The sequence below is a fragment of the Antechinus flavipes genome, chromosome 5 (assembly GCF_016432865.1).
Source record: "Antechinus flavipes isolate AdamAnt ecotype Samford, QLD, Australia chromosome 5, AdamAnt_v2, whole genome shotgun sequence".
In the NCBI taxonomy this organism is placed as follows: Eukaryota; Metazoa; Chordata; class Mammalia; order Dasyuromorphia; family Dasyuridae; genus Antechinus; species Antechinus flavipes.
This window is the reverse complement of record NC_067402.1, coordinates 184892774-184911377: the sequence shown is the minus strand read 5'-3', so window position 1 is coordinate 184911377 and position 18604 is coordinate 184892774. Positions and strand designations below refer to the sequence as shown.

General features: G+C 35.5%; 1 protein-coding gene across 2 annotated transcripts in view; it reads right to left on the bottom strand.

Moving 5' to 3' along the window:
- The window catches only part of LOC127539205 (alpha-2-macroglobulin-like), a 69536-nt gene extending 53189 nt beyond the window's left edge, over positions 1-16347 (bottom strand). For both annotated transcript variants that reach the window (XM_051963257.1, XM_051963258.1), the window contains exons 1-11: positions 16227-16347; positions 13315-13501; positions 8299-8458; positions 8077-8129; positions 6678-6698; positions 6213-6381; positions 4470-4554; positions 3203-3323; positions 1975-2089; positions 1733-1842; positions 859-1026 (exon numbers count right to left, since the gene is read on the bottom strand). In XM_051963257.1, the coding sequence (XP_051819217.1) occupies positions 859-1026; positions 1733-1842; positions 1975-2089; positions 3203-3323; positions 4470-4554; positions 6213-6381; positions 6678-6698; positions 8077-8129; positions 8299-8458; positions 13315-13501; positions 16227-16303 (1266 nt within the window). In that variant the 5' untranslated portion in view covers positions 16304-16347. The remainder of the gene's footprint in view (positions 1-858; positions 1027-1732; positions 1843-1974; positions 2090-3202; positions 3324-4469; positions 4555-6212; positions 6382-6677; positions 6699-8076; positions 8130-8298; positions 8459-13314; positions 13502-16226) is intronic.
- Positions 16348-18604: the final 2257 nt, after the last annotated feature.

Genomic DNA, 18604 nt, shown 5'->3' with positions numbered 1-18604 from the left:
TACTTATTTTTGCTGAGGTAATTGGGGATTAAGTGACTTACCCAGGGTCACACAGCCAAGAAGTGTTAAATGTCTGAGGCCAGATTGGAACTCTGGTCCTCCTGACTTCAGGGCTGGTGTTCTATCCACTGCACCAAATAACTGCCCCCGAATATTCAATTTTTAGCAAGAAGATGCCTCCTTTTAAGTATTGAGAGCTTATCTGAAATTAGTATTATTTGTAAATCTACACCCCACTCTTACCAAGAGCTGTTTTGTTAGTCCTCCTTCCCAAAGAATACTTCTATCCCATTAAACATGTGGATAATAAATAAAAGAGCCCATTAAATTTGATAATAAAGTATTATCCCTAATTCAATGTTTGCAATTCTAGATAGTAAGCTTCCTATCATTCTTCATATTTGGGTGGCCTGTGGTTGCTAACATAATGACATCTCGAGAAGAGGGAAGAATATCTCCACATTTCCATAGTTTTATAAGATTTGGAAACTTTTCCCCCTATCATCTGAGCAAAAAATGACACTGCTTGAGAATGGGGTGGTACTAAAAGGAGAAAAAGAGGAAATAATACTCTAAAATAAAGCAATCATCATCTCAGCTTGGGGAAAGCCTGACTTCTGGGGAAAGCTTGACTTCTGGGGAAAGCTTGACTTCTGGGGAAAGCCTCATGGTCTCATTAGTCTCATCTCAATTCCAAGTCATTAGTTATTTCCTTGCCTCAGAGAGAAAATGAGGTGAAAATGAGAGAAAATGAGGAGAAAAGAGGAAAAGCCTTCAGATCTCATAAATCCACCCCTTCTAGAGGAGATATAAGACTCACATGAGAACTGGTTACAGGGATATACCTTTCTTACTTACTGTGAGACTGATGGAGGGAGAAGTGAAGTTATCGGTGTCGAATGAGAATTGTACAAGGCCTTGTGCATCAGTGGTATAGTTTTTGGTAAAGTCTTGGTTAGATGCCATCACAGAGATATAGATATGCTCATTTGGGATGGGCTCATCCTTCCCATTCACTAAGCGCACCTGAGGAATCAAAGTTGTGATCAGTTCTACGTATAGTGCCCAGGAGCCAAACTATGTTATACAAATCATCACAAAACTCTTCAGTTGAATTGTGCTAGTTCTTATGATAATTAAAAGTTGGTAATATTCAAAGACACTTTTTATCATTTGATGAATTTAAAATATCTTTGTTAGAACAATGTAAAAATATACTCATGAAAATTAAACTATGTTCAAACTAATATAATATTCACCTCAAGTTAAAACTTATCCAGTATGATCGCCATAAAAAGCCAGAGTTAGATAAAAGGTAGTGGCTAGCAGAACTATAGAAAATGTATGACAATTACTGACCCCACACCTATCTGGTGAATGGAGAAAGTTTGTATAGGAAGTATCAGAACTGGAAAAAAGAAAGAACTTTTCATTAAATCTACCTAGCTGTTGTCAATATCAGCAGCTGGGCTAACAGCAGATGAAAGGAAGGAAAGTCTGATGTTTGGAACACTTTGAAATTTTTGTTAAGATTATAAGGGAAGGGAATTAGGGGAATAATTCTTGGTGTTTTCGTAAATATAGGATGTTGAAGTTGTAAGAGATATGAGAAATCATCTAGTCCAATTTTGTCATCTTTAGATGGGGAAACTGAGACTCAAGAAACTTTTCCAAAATCTTACAATTAGTTGAGATTCAAATTCAGATCTCCTGTGTGTTGGAAATACTTTACCTGCCCAAAGAAAGGGAGTCCATGTCTGTAGTGTGAATCCACATTCACAAATGTAACTTTGCTTATAACATCTGTGATCTCACAGGATCCAGTTCCGGTCAATTCCACTTCTAAAAGAGAAATAAGCAAGAAGTGATCTCTCTTGGAAGAGAACATTTGCTTGAAATCTGATTGGTATGTCCACATTTCCCCAGCCTTGTATTCATTGCTTATTATGTTCCACATTTGTATGCCATACAAACCTGTCCCTTCCTCTGTGATCTTGGCCGTCACATCAAGATTCATCAAAAACTCACTTTTTTTCATTTGGAAAATCTTGGTTTTTATATTTTGAGAAACACAACCTAAACCATCCAGCTGAAAATAAAGAAAATAAAAGAAATATAAGGATGTTTGACTGTCATATTGGGTCAGACTGATTAAGCCAGGATTCTGTCTCTGGCAAAAGGAATTAGCAGACATGATTAGTTAACAGAGTCTATAATTTATCATAGAAATCTTCTTGGGTAGAGACTTTGGACTAGCCTAGCCACTTAGTGTCCTCTTCTTAAGTCTGTAATTTCATTACTGTTGAATGTTTATTGGATTTTTCATCATATTCTCTTTTTTGGAATATTGAAATATCCAACTAAGAGATCATTCTGATTCCAGTCTCTCCCCTCTCCAATCCATTCTTCATCCAGATGCCAAAATACCTCCTAAGGTTTAGATATTCTCCTGCTCAAGAGCCTTCAGAGGCTCCTTATTGTCTCTAACACAAAATACAAACTCTTCTGTCCACAGATTAAATAAAGCCTTTTTACAAGCACTCTGTGTTCTATCCTAAGTGGACTACAAGTTGTTTCCTAAATTACATACTCTGTCTTTTGCCTCTATGCATTTGCACAAGCTATTCCCCATGCCTAGAATGCTGTTTCATCAATACCTCTCAGAATCTTTATTTCTTCAAGATTCAGCTGTTCTCGCCTCTATCTCATTTTCTCCCTCAGTGGATTTAGAAATTCTACAATACACATCCTGTTATTAATGCTCTCTTCCTGCACAAAACTACCTTTTATTTACTTATTTCTTCAAATTTTATATCCAATCAATCAATCAACATTTATTAGGCCCCTGAATCCATTCAATAGACTTCAGGGCATGAACTTTCCTTTTTGTCTCTGTATCCTAAGCACTTAACACAGTGTTGTGGAAGAAAGCTAAGTGGTACTCCAGTGGCTAGAATGGTGAACTTGAAATCAGGAAGAGCTGAATTCAAATTCGAATTCAGGTACTTACTAGCAGTGAGACCTTGGACAAATCAAATAATTCCTCTCAACTTCTATTTCCTCATTTATAAAATGAAAGGTTACAGTTGGAATCCCTATGAGCTCTAAATCTGTTACGCTATTATCTTCTGGCCACTTAATTATTTTGCAAATTAAATCAATATCTGTCAGCTTCCTAATAAAAATAGCATCTTCTACTTACCTGTTTGCTGAATTCTTCACAGATACTCTCTGAATCTTTACCATAGCAATCAGAATGCTGTGAGTACTTTCTGCACACGCTAACACTCGCCAGACCTGAAACAGGCTCCCCATAAGTGTATCTATAACCAGAAAGAAAATATAGAAAAGAACCCATTAGTAGAAGAAACAGAGGTTTCCTGTCCCATGTTCTGTTTTCCTAGTCCAAGAGAGCCAAAGCAAGTTTACTCAGATTCTGTAGAATTTATTATTATTATTGCTTTGCCGAGGCAGTTGGGGGTAAGTGACTTGCCCAGGGTCACACAACTAGGAAGTGTTAAGTGTCTGAGGTCAGATTTGAACTCGGGTCCTCCTGACTTCAAGGCTGGTGCTCTAACCACTGCACCACCTAGCTGCCCCTGTAGAAATTATTTTTCTGGCTCCATTAAATGGAATTTTGGTTCAATGAAGCAAACTAATCTAAATAAATCTCTGATCTCTATAATAAGAAAGAATACTACATATGCACACATGTAGGGATAAACGGACAAAGACAATGGAAGGGGAATGGAAGAGCTAATAAATAGTTATGGGTAAATATATTAAACATTTAAAATATTGGAATTAGGAATAAATATGAATTTACTTTTGTTATAGTCAATAGTTAAATTCATAATGAATGACTTTTTTTTTTTTTAAGTAAAGAAATATGTCCCAATGGACCCTCTGAAACCCAGTTTTTCTACTGTCCCTGCATTTCTGCTTTCTTTGGATTCTTCCCTATTTTTCCTTTGGTTGATTTTCAGTGGTATTCATTTTATTTTGGGAGTTTTAATTCTACCCAAGCTTCTTTCCATCTAAATCTCTCCATTACGTAATTACAGGACTATAATTTTTTGCTCTAATTTCTCTCTGGCTTTTCTCTTCAAAGACCACCCTGTCTAAAGCAAGCTGTTGATTAACCTCGTCAGAGAATTCTCCAACCATTATTGGCTGGAGAAGAGGTCTTGTTGTAACCTTGGTATAAAGAAACATTTTTTAAATTCTATCTATGACCTCTGCTGCTAGTAGAACACTTCTGGCTGTCACTGTCAAGATCACCCCTCAGTTTAAAGTAGGAAGATATTCAACTTTTAGTGAGATGCAATATGGGGAAGTAGCAGGAAAAAGCAGAGAATGACTCCATTAGCAACTTGTCCTGGTATTAAGAAATCATGCAAAATTTTCCATTTTACTGGAGAGAGTTTTCTTTTACTGAGGTTCAAACTAGAGAAGAAAATAGGACTTACCGCCCACAGACTGACACTGTAAATTCTTCATCCAAGATTGTGATTTTATCTGGCACCTTGACATATACCCCAAACTTGGGCAATACTGTTGGAAAAATAGGGAAAGCATGACAATCTAAAAAACTGTTTGAGGGTCCATCCTTTTTGTTTGAAGCTCTCTGCAACAGTATCTAAGATAATATCTTTTATTTTACAGCTTTTTATTAATAAAACACATGCATGAATAATTTTTCAACATTGACCCTTGCAAAAACTTCTGTTCCAACTTTTCCCCTCCTTCCTCCCACCTCCTCCCCTAGATAGCAGGTAGACCCATACATGTTAAATATGTTAAAGTATATGTTAAATACAATATATGTAGACATATTTATACAGTTATAAGATAACATTTTAATAGTCTTTAAAAGAGTCCAATTTATTCACAGATGTTAACTTGGGCCTTCAAAGATCCGAAATGTCCTAGATAGATCCTAATAATTCAAGCAGAAAATGAAATAACTCTCTAAAAAGAGGAGAATTTATATGTTCTCAGAGAATGAAATGGGTTTCAAGTAGAGGATTCGTTGTTAAGAAATATCATCTCTGCCATCTACATCCAGAGAGAGAGGGAACTGAGTGTGGATCACAACATAGCATTTTCACTCTTTTTGTTGTTGTTTGCTTGCATTGTTTTCTTTCTCATTTTTTCCTTTTTGATCTGATTTTTCTTTTTTTTTTCTTTTTTTTTTAGAACAGAAAAAGATTATTTATTAAATTGTGAATCTATTATACACAGCTTACTTTTCTTTTTAAATACTTTTAAATTTCAATACATTTGGCCTGTAACTTCCAAATTTGTACTACTTGACTACTACCACCTATATTATCATCACCATAATCATCATGATCACAATAATGAATTATGCCACTGTGACCCTGATCTGATTTTTCTTGTGCAGCAAGATTATTGTATAAATATGTTTACATATATTGCATTTAACATATATTCCATATATTTTAACATGTTTAATATATATTGGATTACTTGCCATCTAGGGGAGTAGCTTGGAACACAAGGTTTTTATAAAGGTCAATTTTGAAAAATTATCCATGCATGTGTTTTGAAAATAAAAAGTTTTAATTAAAAATAAAATAAAAAATGTAATTTCTTCTCCTAGGACTAGAGCAAAAAAAAGAGAAAATGTATGGCACTATTGAGTTGATTTAGAATATGAAATTCAGGAGAAGAGGGAACTTGAACCTTATGGCTCTATTTTTTTCCTAGAGATGTGAGATCCCTTCTGAGAAGAAAAGTAAGGAAAATGGTCTGAGAAGAGAAGAGAAAGTTGAGAATAACGGTTGTAAGGAGTATAATAAAGAGCTGAGTAAGGAAAAATAAAAATATTGGAAGTAAAGACTCTAGTGACTTTCAGTAGAAGGTAAACAGAAGCAAAGGAGATAGATGAGGGATAAGAGTAATTCAAGATTGGGATCTGAAAGTTCCTTCAAAATAGGGATCATGCATTAATTACATATGTATTTCTCCTTGCACAGTTCATAGTAAATGCTTAATAAATAGATCTTGAAAGAATATTTTGCTATGGAATATCACCATTTTCACACAATATCACTTCACATCCTAGTGATAATCTTGGTTGGAATGAAATATTTGCCTCCTAGCCTACCCTATCCTTTGGAAAATGGAGAGAATCAAAATGATTTAAAATCCTAGGAACAAAATCAAAATCAGTCTACAATCCATACCAAATTCTTCCACCTTAAAGGAGTGTTCTTTATTTCTTCCTGTTTCCTTCTGTACCACCACTTTGTAGGATCCACGGGCAGGTTCTGATGAAAGGCTGAAGGAGAGTTGTTTGAGACCTCCCTCTAATACGAGATTCTGCCACTGCAGGATACGATTCCTTTTGGGGTCCTATTAGGGAAAAAAAAGACTATAATGGGATCAAAAGGAATAAGAATATTATAAGAAAAAGGGTAGAAATATGAGGATCGTTTAATAACTCAGCAAAGTTTGAAGTCTCTTTAACTCTGCTCTCTTATAAGATGGAAAAGGAAGCAATGAGCTGCAACATACTGAAACTCTAGCATAGGAAGAACTTTCAGAAGAAGCCTTCTCATACTAGCTCATATTTCTGAGATGTTATGGGAAGGTCCTTGTAAAAGGGACTCCCAGGTTCCCCCAGGTCTAAAATGCTTCCTTCTACTTACCTCAATGTACACCAATGGAAACTAAAAGGAATAAAAAAAAGAAAATATATGAGTTGAAAATTGCTTCTTAAGATAGAAAATTCAGACAAATCTATAAACAGCTATTTTGGTTTTAAAACCACTTTGTTTTTATTTTTTTTAGACAGAAAATTTAGACAAATCTATAAACAGCTATTTTGGTTTTAAAACCACTTTGTTTTTATTTTTTTAAACAGAAAATTCAGACAAATCTGTAAACTGCTTTTTGGTTTTAGTTTTGTTTTTATTTTTTAAACATGGTTATATCTGCAGTAGCATACATTCTGCATAGAAGCTTCTCAGAACTATGTATTATTATACACACACAAACAGATGCTATGGGGCATTCAGGTGCACCACAGTGCACAGAGTATTGCACCTGGAGTCAGAAAGATCTGAATTCAAATGTAACCTCAGACTAGCTGTGTGACTTTAAGCAAATCACCTGACCTCTGTTTACTTGTTTTTTCATCTGCAAAATGGGGAAAATAAGGCCTACTTTCTCAGGGTTGTCTTAAGGATCAGTTGAAACAATATTTGATTGTTTCATGTTTAATATCATAAAGATATTAGCTATGTTGATGATGAAAATGATGTATTTGTCCATATCTATGCATTTTCCTTCCTTTAGGATTTGAGATTTCCTAACACTAAGCTCGTGATTATAATCTTCTTTTCAAGGTCATCACCATGCTGTGCCTTTTTTACAGACTGAGAGACAGGTTCCTGAAGAGCTCTTTGTCATTGATTCTAAAGAATGACATCTTTAACTTCTCCTGTGAGGGAGATGGACAGGAAATACATCTTTTGCCTTTATTCAATGTTCAATCTCCCATCAAGAGGATTTATTTATCTTGCACTCTACCCTAAATATCCTATGTTATTCTTGAAGGAAGTAAACTTGCTTAGCCAAACCCATTGCTCAATCTGATTCCAGAGAAGATAATAGATAAGGGTGAACAAAAGAAAGGTAAGTTACTGTAGACTTAGTCCATTCTAAGTTTGGCAAGGATCATAGATTTAGATTTAGAGGTAGCAGAGACTTTCTTTTTATGGAAGAGGCAACTGAGGCACAGGGGAATGAAATGCCTTGTCCCCAATCACACAATAGTGAAGCTAGGACTTAACCTCAGGTTTTTGGATTCCACTGTTACCCCACATTCCACCACTTTCTCATGAAAGTTATTAAAAGGCTATTTTAAGTAGATGCTAAATAAGGAAAGGAATTTCCTCCTCCTCTCCTCCCTTGATAGTGTTTCACATTGGACATCTTATTCTAAGATGGGGCTGAATATCACTGCTGTTATACTCAAGCCCCCCAGAAACATGTCCCTCATCTTTGTGATCCCACAAAGCTTACACAGCTGTTAGGGTGACTCACCTTCTCATTCAAGGGGCGAAAATTTCCATTCACAGAGACAATACGAAACTGAACTGAAACAAAAAAATATCAGCTATGAGCCCCAAAGTCCCCATATTAGTTCCCTTAGGCAGTGATCTAGGAATCTAAGAGGTAAGGAAAATTGCCTTTTCAATAGGAAAATAACGGGGACAAGGCTCACTCTTTCTTGGAGTTGCCCTTGACCCTCACAAATCTTCATACCTATTTGTCCTGGCTTGTAGATAGGTTTGTCTGTTTGCAGAAAGACCAGACTCTCCGGGTTGTTCACCAGTACTGTTTTCCGTCTACTAAACGTGTGTGTTGGACCCTTCACCTGCACAGTGAAGAATGCCATCTCCGAGCGTGCTGATAATTTTGGGATCTGAGAAATACAAATATTTTTCATAACTTACACTGTTCATTCATTCTGGAGACTTCATCTCTCAATATAAATTTCCTTTTTTTTCACCGTCTCGCTAGAAGAAGTTGATAAGGAACATGGAATATTTTTTCCTTTTTTATAAATTGAGCTGAGAGCAATAAGATGTAATTCACTATATACCTTTCTTCTGTATATATCTGTTTTGCTTCTTTTACTTCTTTATTCTGTCTCTCCATTGTCTACCAAATAAAGTCCAACATCCTTAGCTTGTATTCCATAATATATTTACTTTCATTCTCACCCAGACTTCTGTCCATCTTAATAAATGTTTATTATTAATAACAAATATTTATTTATCATTATTATTATATTTATTATTAACTGACTGAATTTGTTTCCTTGCCACCCCTAAAAATTACATTCCTGAAACTGGGCTGCTAGTTCTCCCCATATATCTAAAGCCTTTCCACCTTTGAATATTTGTTTATAAAGAAGAAAGAAGGAAAAAGAAAAAGAAGAAAAAGAAGAAGGAGGAAGAAGAGAAGGAGGAGGAAGAGGAAGAGAAGGAGGAGGAGGAGGAGGAGAAAGAGGAGGAAGCAACAACAAAAAGAGTAAGAATGTTATGTTGTGAACCACACTCAGTTCCCATTGTCCTGTCTGGGTTAGATGGCTCTCTTCATCCCTGAACAATTGGAACTGGTTTGAATCATCTCATTGTTGAAGAGAGCCACGAGTTATCCTTTTTAAGAGCAATCAAGGAAATGAAATAAATGGCTTTCATTCTGAATCTATCATAACCTCAGACTAGAGATCTTGAAAGTCTGCAGAGAGATAAATTCTAGTCCTCTTGGAGACAGGAAAGATTACCCTACCGCAGAGTTCTTAAATCCTGTCTATTTCTTCCTACCCCCACCAGCTAGGCTGCTGCTAATACAAGCATGGATCTTCCCTACTTTCTGCAAAGCTGCACTAGATCTCCAGTCTTATCTATGTCATCATGAACTACAACATACATGTGTGTATAAATATATACACACACACACACAAATTTATATCTGTATTATGTGGGTATGTATGTGTATTTATAGATACACATCTTTATAAGATATCCCTTTTTCTCATTCTTCATATTCTTTATATTCATAATTTTTGATATAGAATATTTCATTACATTCATTTATCATAGTTTGTTTAGCTATTCTTCAGTCTACAAAGCATCTATCCACTTTGTTCCCAGTTTTTTTTTGTTACCATTAAAAAGTGTTGCTAGGACTATGTTATCATTATATGAGATTTTACTTTCTATCTTATCTTCCTCAGATCTGTATGAACATTTTCTTCATTTTTTTAGCATAATTTTAAAATGCTTTCCAGAACAATTGCAAGAGAATTGCATTCCCCATTCCCTGTTGGAATCTTTACAAAACTGCTAACTCATTAGAATTGATAGATTATTGATCTGATCTTACAAGAAGATGTTTTGGGCCAGAACCTGAAACAAGTACTAAGTAGAACTAATTAATACAGTGCTTGTGTTTACACCTTTACTCATTGGAGTTCACAAGTATGGGAGATTCACAAAGTAAACTTTGTAACTTTGTGAATTCACACCTCCCTTGAAGCTCTTAGGGCCAGAGAGCACTATGGGAGGAAATCCATAATCCCTCTCTCTCGTATAAAAGAAACAGACAGAGGCTCTCGGACAGATTTCAGCGGAATTACGCCAGAAGCCCTCTCTCTGAGGCAAGAGAGGTTCATTCCATTTTCCACTTGGCTGGCTGGAGGCTGAAGAAAGCAGAGGCAGAAGCAAAGGACAATCTGCAAGAGCTCATGGAACAAGCAGAGAGAGAGGCCTCAACTAACCAGGCTATTTTGGAAGGAGAAAATAAATGTTTGCATTTTTATCACCTGGCTGCATTTGGGGTAATTATTGATCTGAACTGATACTAAGGCTGCCTCCAGAAAACCTCCCCAAGAAACCTGCTCTCCCTCAGAGAGAATCATTGTTATATTGTTATATTATTTTAAAGAAGAACAAGAACACCACAATTCCCCATGCCAGTTTGTAATTATTCTTGGGACAATGCTCAGTCACTACAATTATAGTGTTTAGTTTGGGATATTTTGTTCTTTCCACTTGAACTTCTTTCTTATGTTTATCATGGGCACTTCAAAGAGAGATAAGCAAATGTTCCATGAAGTGATGGAACACATGATATAACTCTTTTAACTACTTTCTTTGTCCTTCTGAAAAGAACCTGTGAACCATATTACCATTTCTCTGAAACTTCCCTATCTTCCATTTTGATTATAGCAAAAATATTAATATAGATATGATACAGTTCTCCCAGTGGTATTTTGATTCATTGGTCATTAGTATGGTTCTCACCAAATAAGGAGCAATAATTAAATTAGTATTAATAGATATTCTAAAAACTCTAATTCTGATCCCTTTTTCAACATTCTCCAGCGAAGGAGTAGAAGGGGACCACTCCTGTAGATTATTTTGTAGTTTTCCATATTAGTGGGTTTTCTCCTTGGCACAGGTCTTCATTCTCTTAAGCTAAGCTAATTTTACAGTAGCCTTACTGGATGTTTCCCCTACCTCAAACTTCTCCTCCCCCAAATCCCTCCCACACTCTGCTTTCTAACTGATCTTCCTAGAGTACAACTCTGACCATGTCACCCCTCTCTCTACTCTGTAAATTCCAATGCTTCCTTTTACTTCCAGAATTAAATATAAAATCTTTTTTGACTTATAAAGTCTTTCATAATCTGACTCTCTCCCACTTTTCTATTCTTCTTATACATACTTTGTAAGAATTTTCACTGGCTATTCCCCATATTTGGAATTCTCTCCCTCCTCACTTTCCTAACTTCTTTCAAGTCTCAGCTAAAATCTCTTCTTCTAAAAGAAATCTCTGTGCTGATCTCCCTAAATGTTAGTGCTTTTTCCTTGAAATTATCTTCAGTTTATACATATCTATATCTATCTATCTATGTCTTTGAGGATAAAACAAGGTATTTGTAAAGTGCTTAATGCGGTATCTGATACGCTATATCAATATTATTGATATAGTTTGTATATGGCCATTTGTATGTTGTCTCCTTTAAGAATTTGAGATCCTTGAAAGCAGAGATTTATTTTTTTGCCTTCTGTTGTATCCTCCGGTGCTTAACACACTGCCTGGCATACAGGAAGCACTTAATAAATGCTTGTTGACTAGGCTGCAATAAGCCAAAGAAATCATCCTATAGTAGGACTGACTTATTCATGATGAACATTTCTGTACTTAGACTGACCTTCAGAAAATACATTTTTTATTTCTGGGACAAAATCTTGGCAACAGAACCTTTCAGAAATTTTGCTCTGCTGAAACAGCTTTCAAGAATCTAGAGTTACCCTAATGTGGAAATATGTTTAATATGCTGACTTGGGGATGGGGGAGGAAAGAAAAATATGGAGTTCAAAATCTATAAAAGCAAAAATTGAAAACTATCTTTACATGTAATTGGAAAAAAATACTGTAAAATGAAAAGGAAAAGGAAAAAAGCATTAAGAATAAGAACTGATGAACAAAGAATACTATATGTAAATTCTTAATTATATACCTATAGACTTTGGTATCAAATATCATTCATTTTCTTCCTCTTCTTTAATTAATGAGGGGTCCTTTTTGTCCTATATTTGTTTTAGAGTGATCCATAAACTTTCTGCCTCTAATCATTATGGTTGGCATTCCCAGCTAATTCAGCAGAATAAACTAAGTGATTGGTTCAATCTTAGTACAAGTTATGGGTCTTTTGTCTTAACTATGCTGTCTGGAGTTACCATCAGTGTCGTGAAGATTTAGTACCATCTACACTACATTGGTCTTTTTTAAAAAGTTGATTTGATTAGGAATTGCTTATGGCTTTTTTTAAAAAAAGAAAACCAGGAAGTTCACGATTCCCCTTTCATGTTGTATCTCTCATTTGAAAGTTATGTAAAAGTATATACAGTCCAAAAATAATTTTGATCCATAAACTTTCTGCCTCTGAGCAAGGCCTTTTGTTCCAAAACAAAACATGGTGTTGGTTCCCTCTCTGCTGCATACTGAGATCACTGAGAAAGTTTCTAAGACTGAAAGTGAAAGCCATTCATTTCCATTTCTTTTTATGAAACATGGTTTAAGTGTTCAGAAACTTTTCTCATCTCCACTGAAGGTCCAAGAAAGAGAGAAAACCAAGTATGACAGGAAGTAGTCAGTCGTGACTGTCTCTGTTTTAGTGGAAGAGTAATTTTATCTATTTTTAGTGGAAGAATAATTATGTCTATTTTTTTCATTTTGTAATATAAACCTGCCATTTTTCTAGATTGTGTATCAAAATCTATGTGTTTGGAAACAAGAAACCTGGGAGAATGATTCATCCAAAAGGAATGAAGATTGAGGAAATAAATTAAAATTTCATCAATATGTCATCTCTAAACTAGACTCAGGATAAGCAGGGTAAGCCACTAATGGATCCAAAATACCACATGTTAACGTACTATTTTCTTAAAGTTGAAATTGGTAGGCAAACTAGCTGCATCTTACTTTGGAGAGCTGTTCCTAAATATTAATAGGAACTATCTTTCTGGGAGATCAATGACAGATACCCAGTATCAACCATCAGTAATTATGATTGAAATTGGACCTCCCAACAGGTGTTTCTTTTACTTGCCCCATTTCTTAGTTAAGAACAAATTCAAGTTTTGTCCATTCTTCCAAGGCATTCCCTATAAAATGAAAATATCTTCCCATCCCTCCAGAAGGACTTACTACCATCTCCAAAAGGCTGTAGTAAATCAGACAGGACTGATGATAGATACTCACTGTGAAGGGCAGGCAGAGGAATGTTTCTTTCTCATTCACCTGATGACTGAATACGGTACTTCCATTGTGTCTGTTAAACTCCAAGATAGCACTTACAGTCACTGTCTCATTCAAGTGGTTCATAAACAGACACGCTTTCTCAGTGATCTCAGTATGCAGCAGAGAGGGGACCAACACCATGTATTGACTAGAAAAACAAAAAGACCCACCAGTCATTCCTTACTTAGTGCCCCCAACACAACTATGTTTCCCTCACAATCATTACTACCACTAACAGCTATGAAAAATGAAGAGCTAGATTGATAGCTGTGAATTGCTTTCCTTCTCTGTCATTCTCAATCAGGGGAATAACATCTTATGCAAAATATATTTCACAGACAATTCTAACTTTAAGGAAATATTTGAACTAACACCTACGTTTATATGCACAAAAAAAATCAAATAAATGTTGTGGTTTTGGTTTTTTGGGTTTTTTTTTCATTTTTACATAACTTACCAACCAGAAAAGCAGTTGACTAACGTGAGAGGATGCTTGATTAAGACAAAGGAAGAACTGAGTTCAAATTTTAATACTACACTCATTGTGGGACACCAGGAAAGTCAAAATCTTTCTCAGTGCAAATTTTCTCATCAGTGAAATGGGACTGCTAATATTATGGGCTGAATGCAATAATATAGTGAAAATATTTTTTAGATAGCAGTTGTTAATGAAGCACATACAATTTTATTTGGTTTAATTTTTTTTTAATTTACAACTTGCCTGGGAATATATCTATTGCATAAAATAAAGTATGTAAAGCTCCATTGTTTTGATATTCTTCATGATGTAAGCATTTATACTTGTGTGATACAAGAACTTTTTATATTCTTTTGGGCACCTATCCACAAACATGGTGCCCCAGACTACCCTCTGTTTTGCTGAGGTCATAGTATATATGAGATCAAAGAACAATTTAAACTTATATAGGAATTTAAGGTTTATAATATACTTTCTTCACATATTTTACAGATTTTTTTAACAGATTAAAATGTCCCATTTTACAAATAAGAAAAATGAGGTTCAGTTTACATAGCTACCCCATAGCAAAGTTGGAACTAGAGTATTATGAAGAAGAAAATCTTCAAATTAGTGGTAAAGGAAAAAAAGGGCCAATTCACTATCCCTATAAAGTTCCTTTATATTTATATTTATTTATTTATGGTTTTTAATAGATTTTTTATTTTTAATACTTATTTTTTCATTCATTTTTCATTCTTTTTTCCCACTGGCAAGAGGAATAGCTATTTTCAAAAGTTAAGAGAGATGGTTAATGTATGAAAAGTTTAAGAAATACTATCTTTTTGAAAAAGGTCAAAAATAGGTCAGATATAATAGTACTACTTAGATAATTAAAGTACCATATTTAAATTAACAGCTAAGGGGTGAGGGAATACAGTTGCTAGACTACTCTAGTTCCTGAGTATGAATCTTGTCTCAGATATTTCCTGATTTATGACAGGATTATTATGAGGATCTGGTGAAATTACATATATATAGCATCATAAACCTTAAAGCCTAGATTTTAGCTTTTATCTTCTTAAATAATAATTTAGTGGCTTCTTGCTGTCTTCCCAGGCATCTCAAACCCATGTGAGACTGCAGTCCACTTACTGGGGATTCTGATAAGTCTTCCTAAGTGATAGTTAGGGACCAGACCTGGAGTTCTTTGGTTGCCTAGAGACCTCATTATGACTTAAAAAAGCTGGAGGTGTGAAGGAGAATACAGGGAAAGGACAAGTGAAGGAGCTGAAAAACCCAGGTATCAATGACTGCCAGACAAGATTTAATAAACAAAGAAGCAGGCTCCATGAATATTCTAGTGAATAGCAGGGATTCTTAATATTGTAATACTTTCAAGGTGCTACATAACTGTAGCTTTCACCCACATTTGCTATTTTCTAACTCCTGTCCCAGTTGTAAAGAATTCTCAAAAGAACTTTGGTTACACCTGGGATGAAAGATAAGGGGATTTTCTTAATTTGCATTTGTTCTCTAATAAATGGGTAGACCACCAATGATAGCTGCAGCTGGGAGAAGAATATGGCTACTCCCTGGGGCCTGAAAAGCAACAAGAATTAACCATGGAGGTCCTGGGAAATTGATGGGATAAATGGGATCTTAATTGCCCTTCCACCCTGCTACAGCTGTCCAGTCCCCTTGTTTACCAGCTACATCACTCCACTGAAATCTTATACTTCCAGAAAAGTGTATACTTCCCAAAACATCACTCCCAATCTGTATCTGCCCCTAGTAAAATTACATTTCTTTGCTTCCTCAATCTCAGCAATTGTGCCATAAAGCAATTTCTTATTAGATATTAAGAACTGATCACTAGATACTATATAATGCCTTGGGGAGGAAATTTTTGTCAAAATATATGCATTTACATGCATATATATAAACATAAATATTATATATACATGTGTGTGAGGGAGGCACTTGGAGGGGCAATATCTTATGTCCAAAGAAATGAACTTTTAAAGCTAGGATGGCAGGCTAGTGGGGAGATATTTGAGAAGCAGTGAGCTTTCCAGGCTCTTAAGTAACCCCATGTCCTTCCCCAGATATTTTTCCTGTGTCTAAGTTTGGCTCTGGTAAAAGGAAGTGATTTCAAAAAAGTGAGAAGGAATAATAATAAGAGGGAAGAAGAAAATAGACAAGAGGGTCAGAAAAGCAAATATAAATGGAAAATTAAAAAGCAGAAAAGAGATTTGGATTGCAGACCTATGAGAAAAAAAGAAAAAGTTTCTTGCCAGGCTAGGGTTGGGTTAGGGCTTGCTGGTTCCCTTCCAGGCTGGCTCCTCTCTTTGTAAAGAGCTAGACTTTTCTGGGAAAACTTTGTAAATACCTCGAATTTTCTAGGAAAACTTACGGTTCTCCATTGATTCCGGTGACCAAGGTGAAGAGTAACAGGAGAAGACCTAGGTGAGGCAACCAGTCTCTCCCCATGGTGTTAGTAAGGGTAAGACAGGAAGGCCAGACAGACTCGTTGCCTTGTCCTTGCACTGTGAACTGTTCCTAAATACACTGGGTTTTATGCTTCTGCTTTCTGCAAACAAGAAGCCCTGCCCACACAAGCTAGACTCTCACAAAGGGTCATTACTCTGTGTTTGCTTCATTGCAGCCAAGCCTAATTTTTGGTAAATTCGAGGTCTGCTTCTGAGATAACATCTACATTCAAAATCGAGCCAACTTTTTTTCTGGTTTGACTATAAAATTTTAAATTCCCTTTGCTCTTCCTAACAAAACTACTTGAAGCACACTTTGCTTTGAGGGGGCACTGCCATTACCTCCAAACATCTCTTTTCGGCACAGTATAAGAAATTTTACATACTGGAATGGTTGCTATTTCCTTCCCCAGCTCATTTTACAGATGAGAAACTGAGGCAAACAAATTTAATTGGGTCATTGGTAGGGGTCTGACGCCAGATCTGAACCCAGGAAGATGATTCCAGTTCAGCTCTCTGTCCATTGCTTCTTAGCTGTCCTAAAAGGCTCTTATTTGAAATAAAAGCTATTTCTCAGCTAATTTCCAATAAGATCTAAATGGGAATTGGTTCAGATCAAGTTCAGATCTGTGAAGACCAGATTTATGTAAGGGTTGGATATGGGATGAGATTAAGAATGGGAGAAGGAAGAAGGGTATCAAATACAAATTGGATTATTTCATAATTTTACCTAGGGCTGGAACTTATTGCCCCTATCATCTTCCACATCAAGAAACAAAAGCACTTTCTCCCATCTGCACCAAGTCCTTTAAACTCTTAATCCTATGATCCTATGGATCACTGCATATGCAATGGACTGAAATTCAATTCTGTGCCATGTCCACCCCCATGCCCATCTAGCCATATTATTTTACCTAGTAGCTCTTCTCTTTAGGGGTGGAAAATACAAAGTAGGGGAAAAAGCCTTGAAGTAGGAATCACACATAAAATGGGAACTCTATTTAATGTTGACTTGAAGGACTTTGAAAAACATTTATGGAAGACTATGAGGAAGAACTTTGAAAAATATTTATGGAACATCTACCATGTGGAAGACACATTACTATTATTTGTAACAATAAAACAGGGAACAACTGAAAGTCTACTCCAAGTTTAAGCACAGTTTATTGATAATATGATAGCATATAATGTAATATATAATTGTACACATATACATTGTACATATAATTATATTATAATATAGAATATAAAATAGTCTTTACATAGATTTGATTGAAGGCTTGCAAAATACTTTATAAATATCTCATTTTATCCTCATGGCAACCTTGGGAAGTAGGAGCAATTATTATCTCTGTATTACAGATGGGGAATCTAAGGGAGCCAGAAGTTGTGACTTGTTCAAGATCATAAGTTAGTAAGTTTCTGAGGTAAAATTTGAACTCAGGTCTTTATGACTTCTGGTCCAATTCTCTGTCCATTGTACCACCTAAGCCACAGTGGATCTGTCCAACTTGACGTATTCAGTGCTGTAAAGAAGAAAGAAACAAATGAGGAAAGGAAATAAGGAGAAGGAAGGGAGACCAGAACTTAGGAAAGTCATTGCAAGAATCAGAAAGTAAAAATTTTAGACTTCATACCAATTAAGAATTATGCAAAGGGTCAACCATAAGAGAACTTTACAGAGGAAATAGCCACTTTCTTTATGTAATTTGCCAGGCACTGAAACAATTTCCCCTCATCCTTAACCTTTATCTTTTTAAGAAGTCCTTTGCAAGGTATTGGCTGAAATATACATACATTTCACTACTTTCCTTCCAAAAGAACAAGGTTTTAAGTCTACGTGTAATTTTTGTGAGTGCAGATTATGGGGAACATTTCTTCTGGTTACATATTAATCATCTTCCAGCTCAGTTACTGGATATGACCAGATCTATTCCGTAAGCAGTTAGTCCACTTCAGTTAGGCACAGGCTGCCTCTCATTAGCCAAAATTCAAATCTACATGAAGCCTTATAATGTTCAAGAGTTCAGAGTAATCTTCCTCCAGATCAACTTACTGTATTTGTATATCAGGGTATCTAGTACTATGGCTGAACTGTCCATAAGAGAGATTACAAAAATATTACTTGCTTGATTATGCTCATTTTCAATTTTTCATTAGAAAGTGACCTGATATAAAAGTATTAAAAATTAATTTCTCAAGCAATTGCCATCTAAACACTCCTAATATGTACACATACTTGTTGTTCAGTCCTTTTTAAATCATGTTTGATTCTTCGTGGCTCCATTTGGGGTTTTCTTGA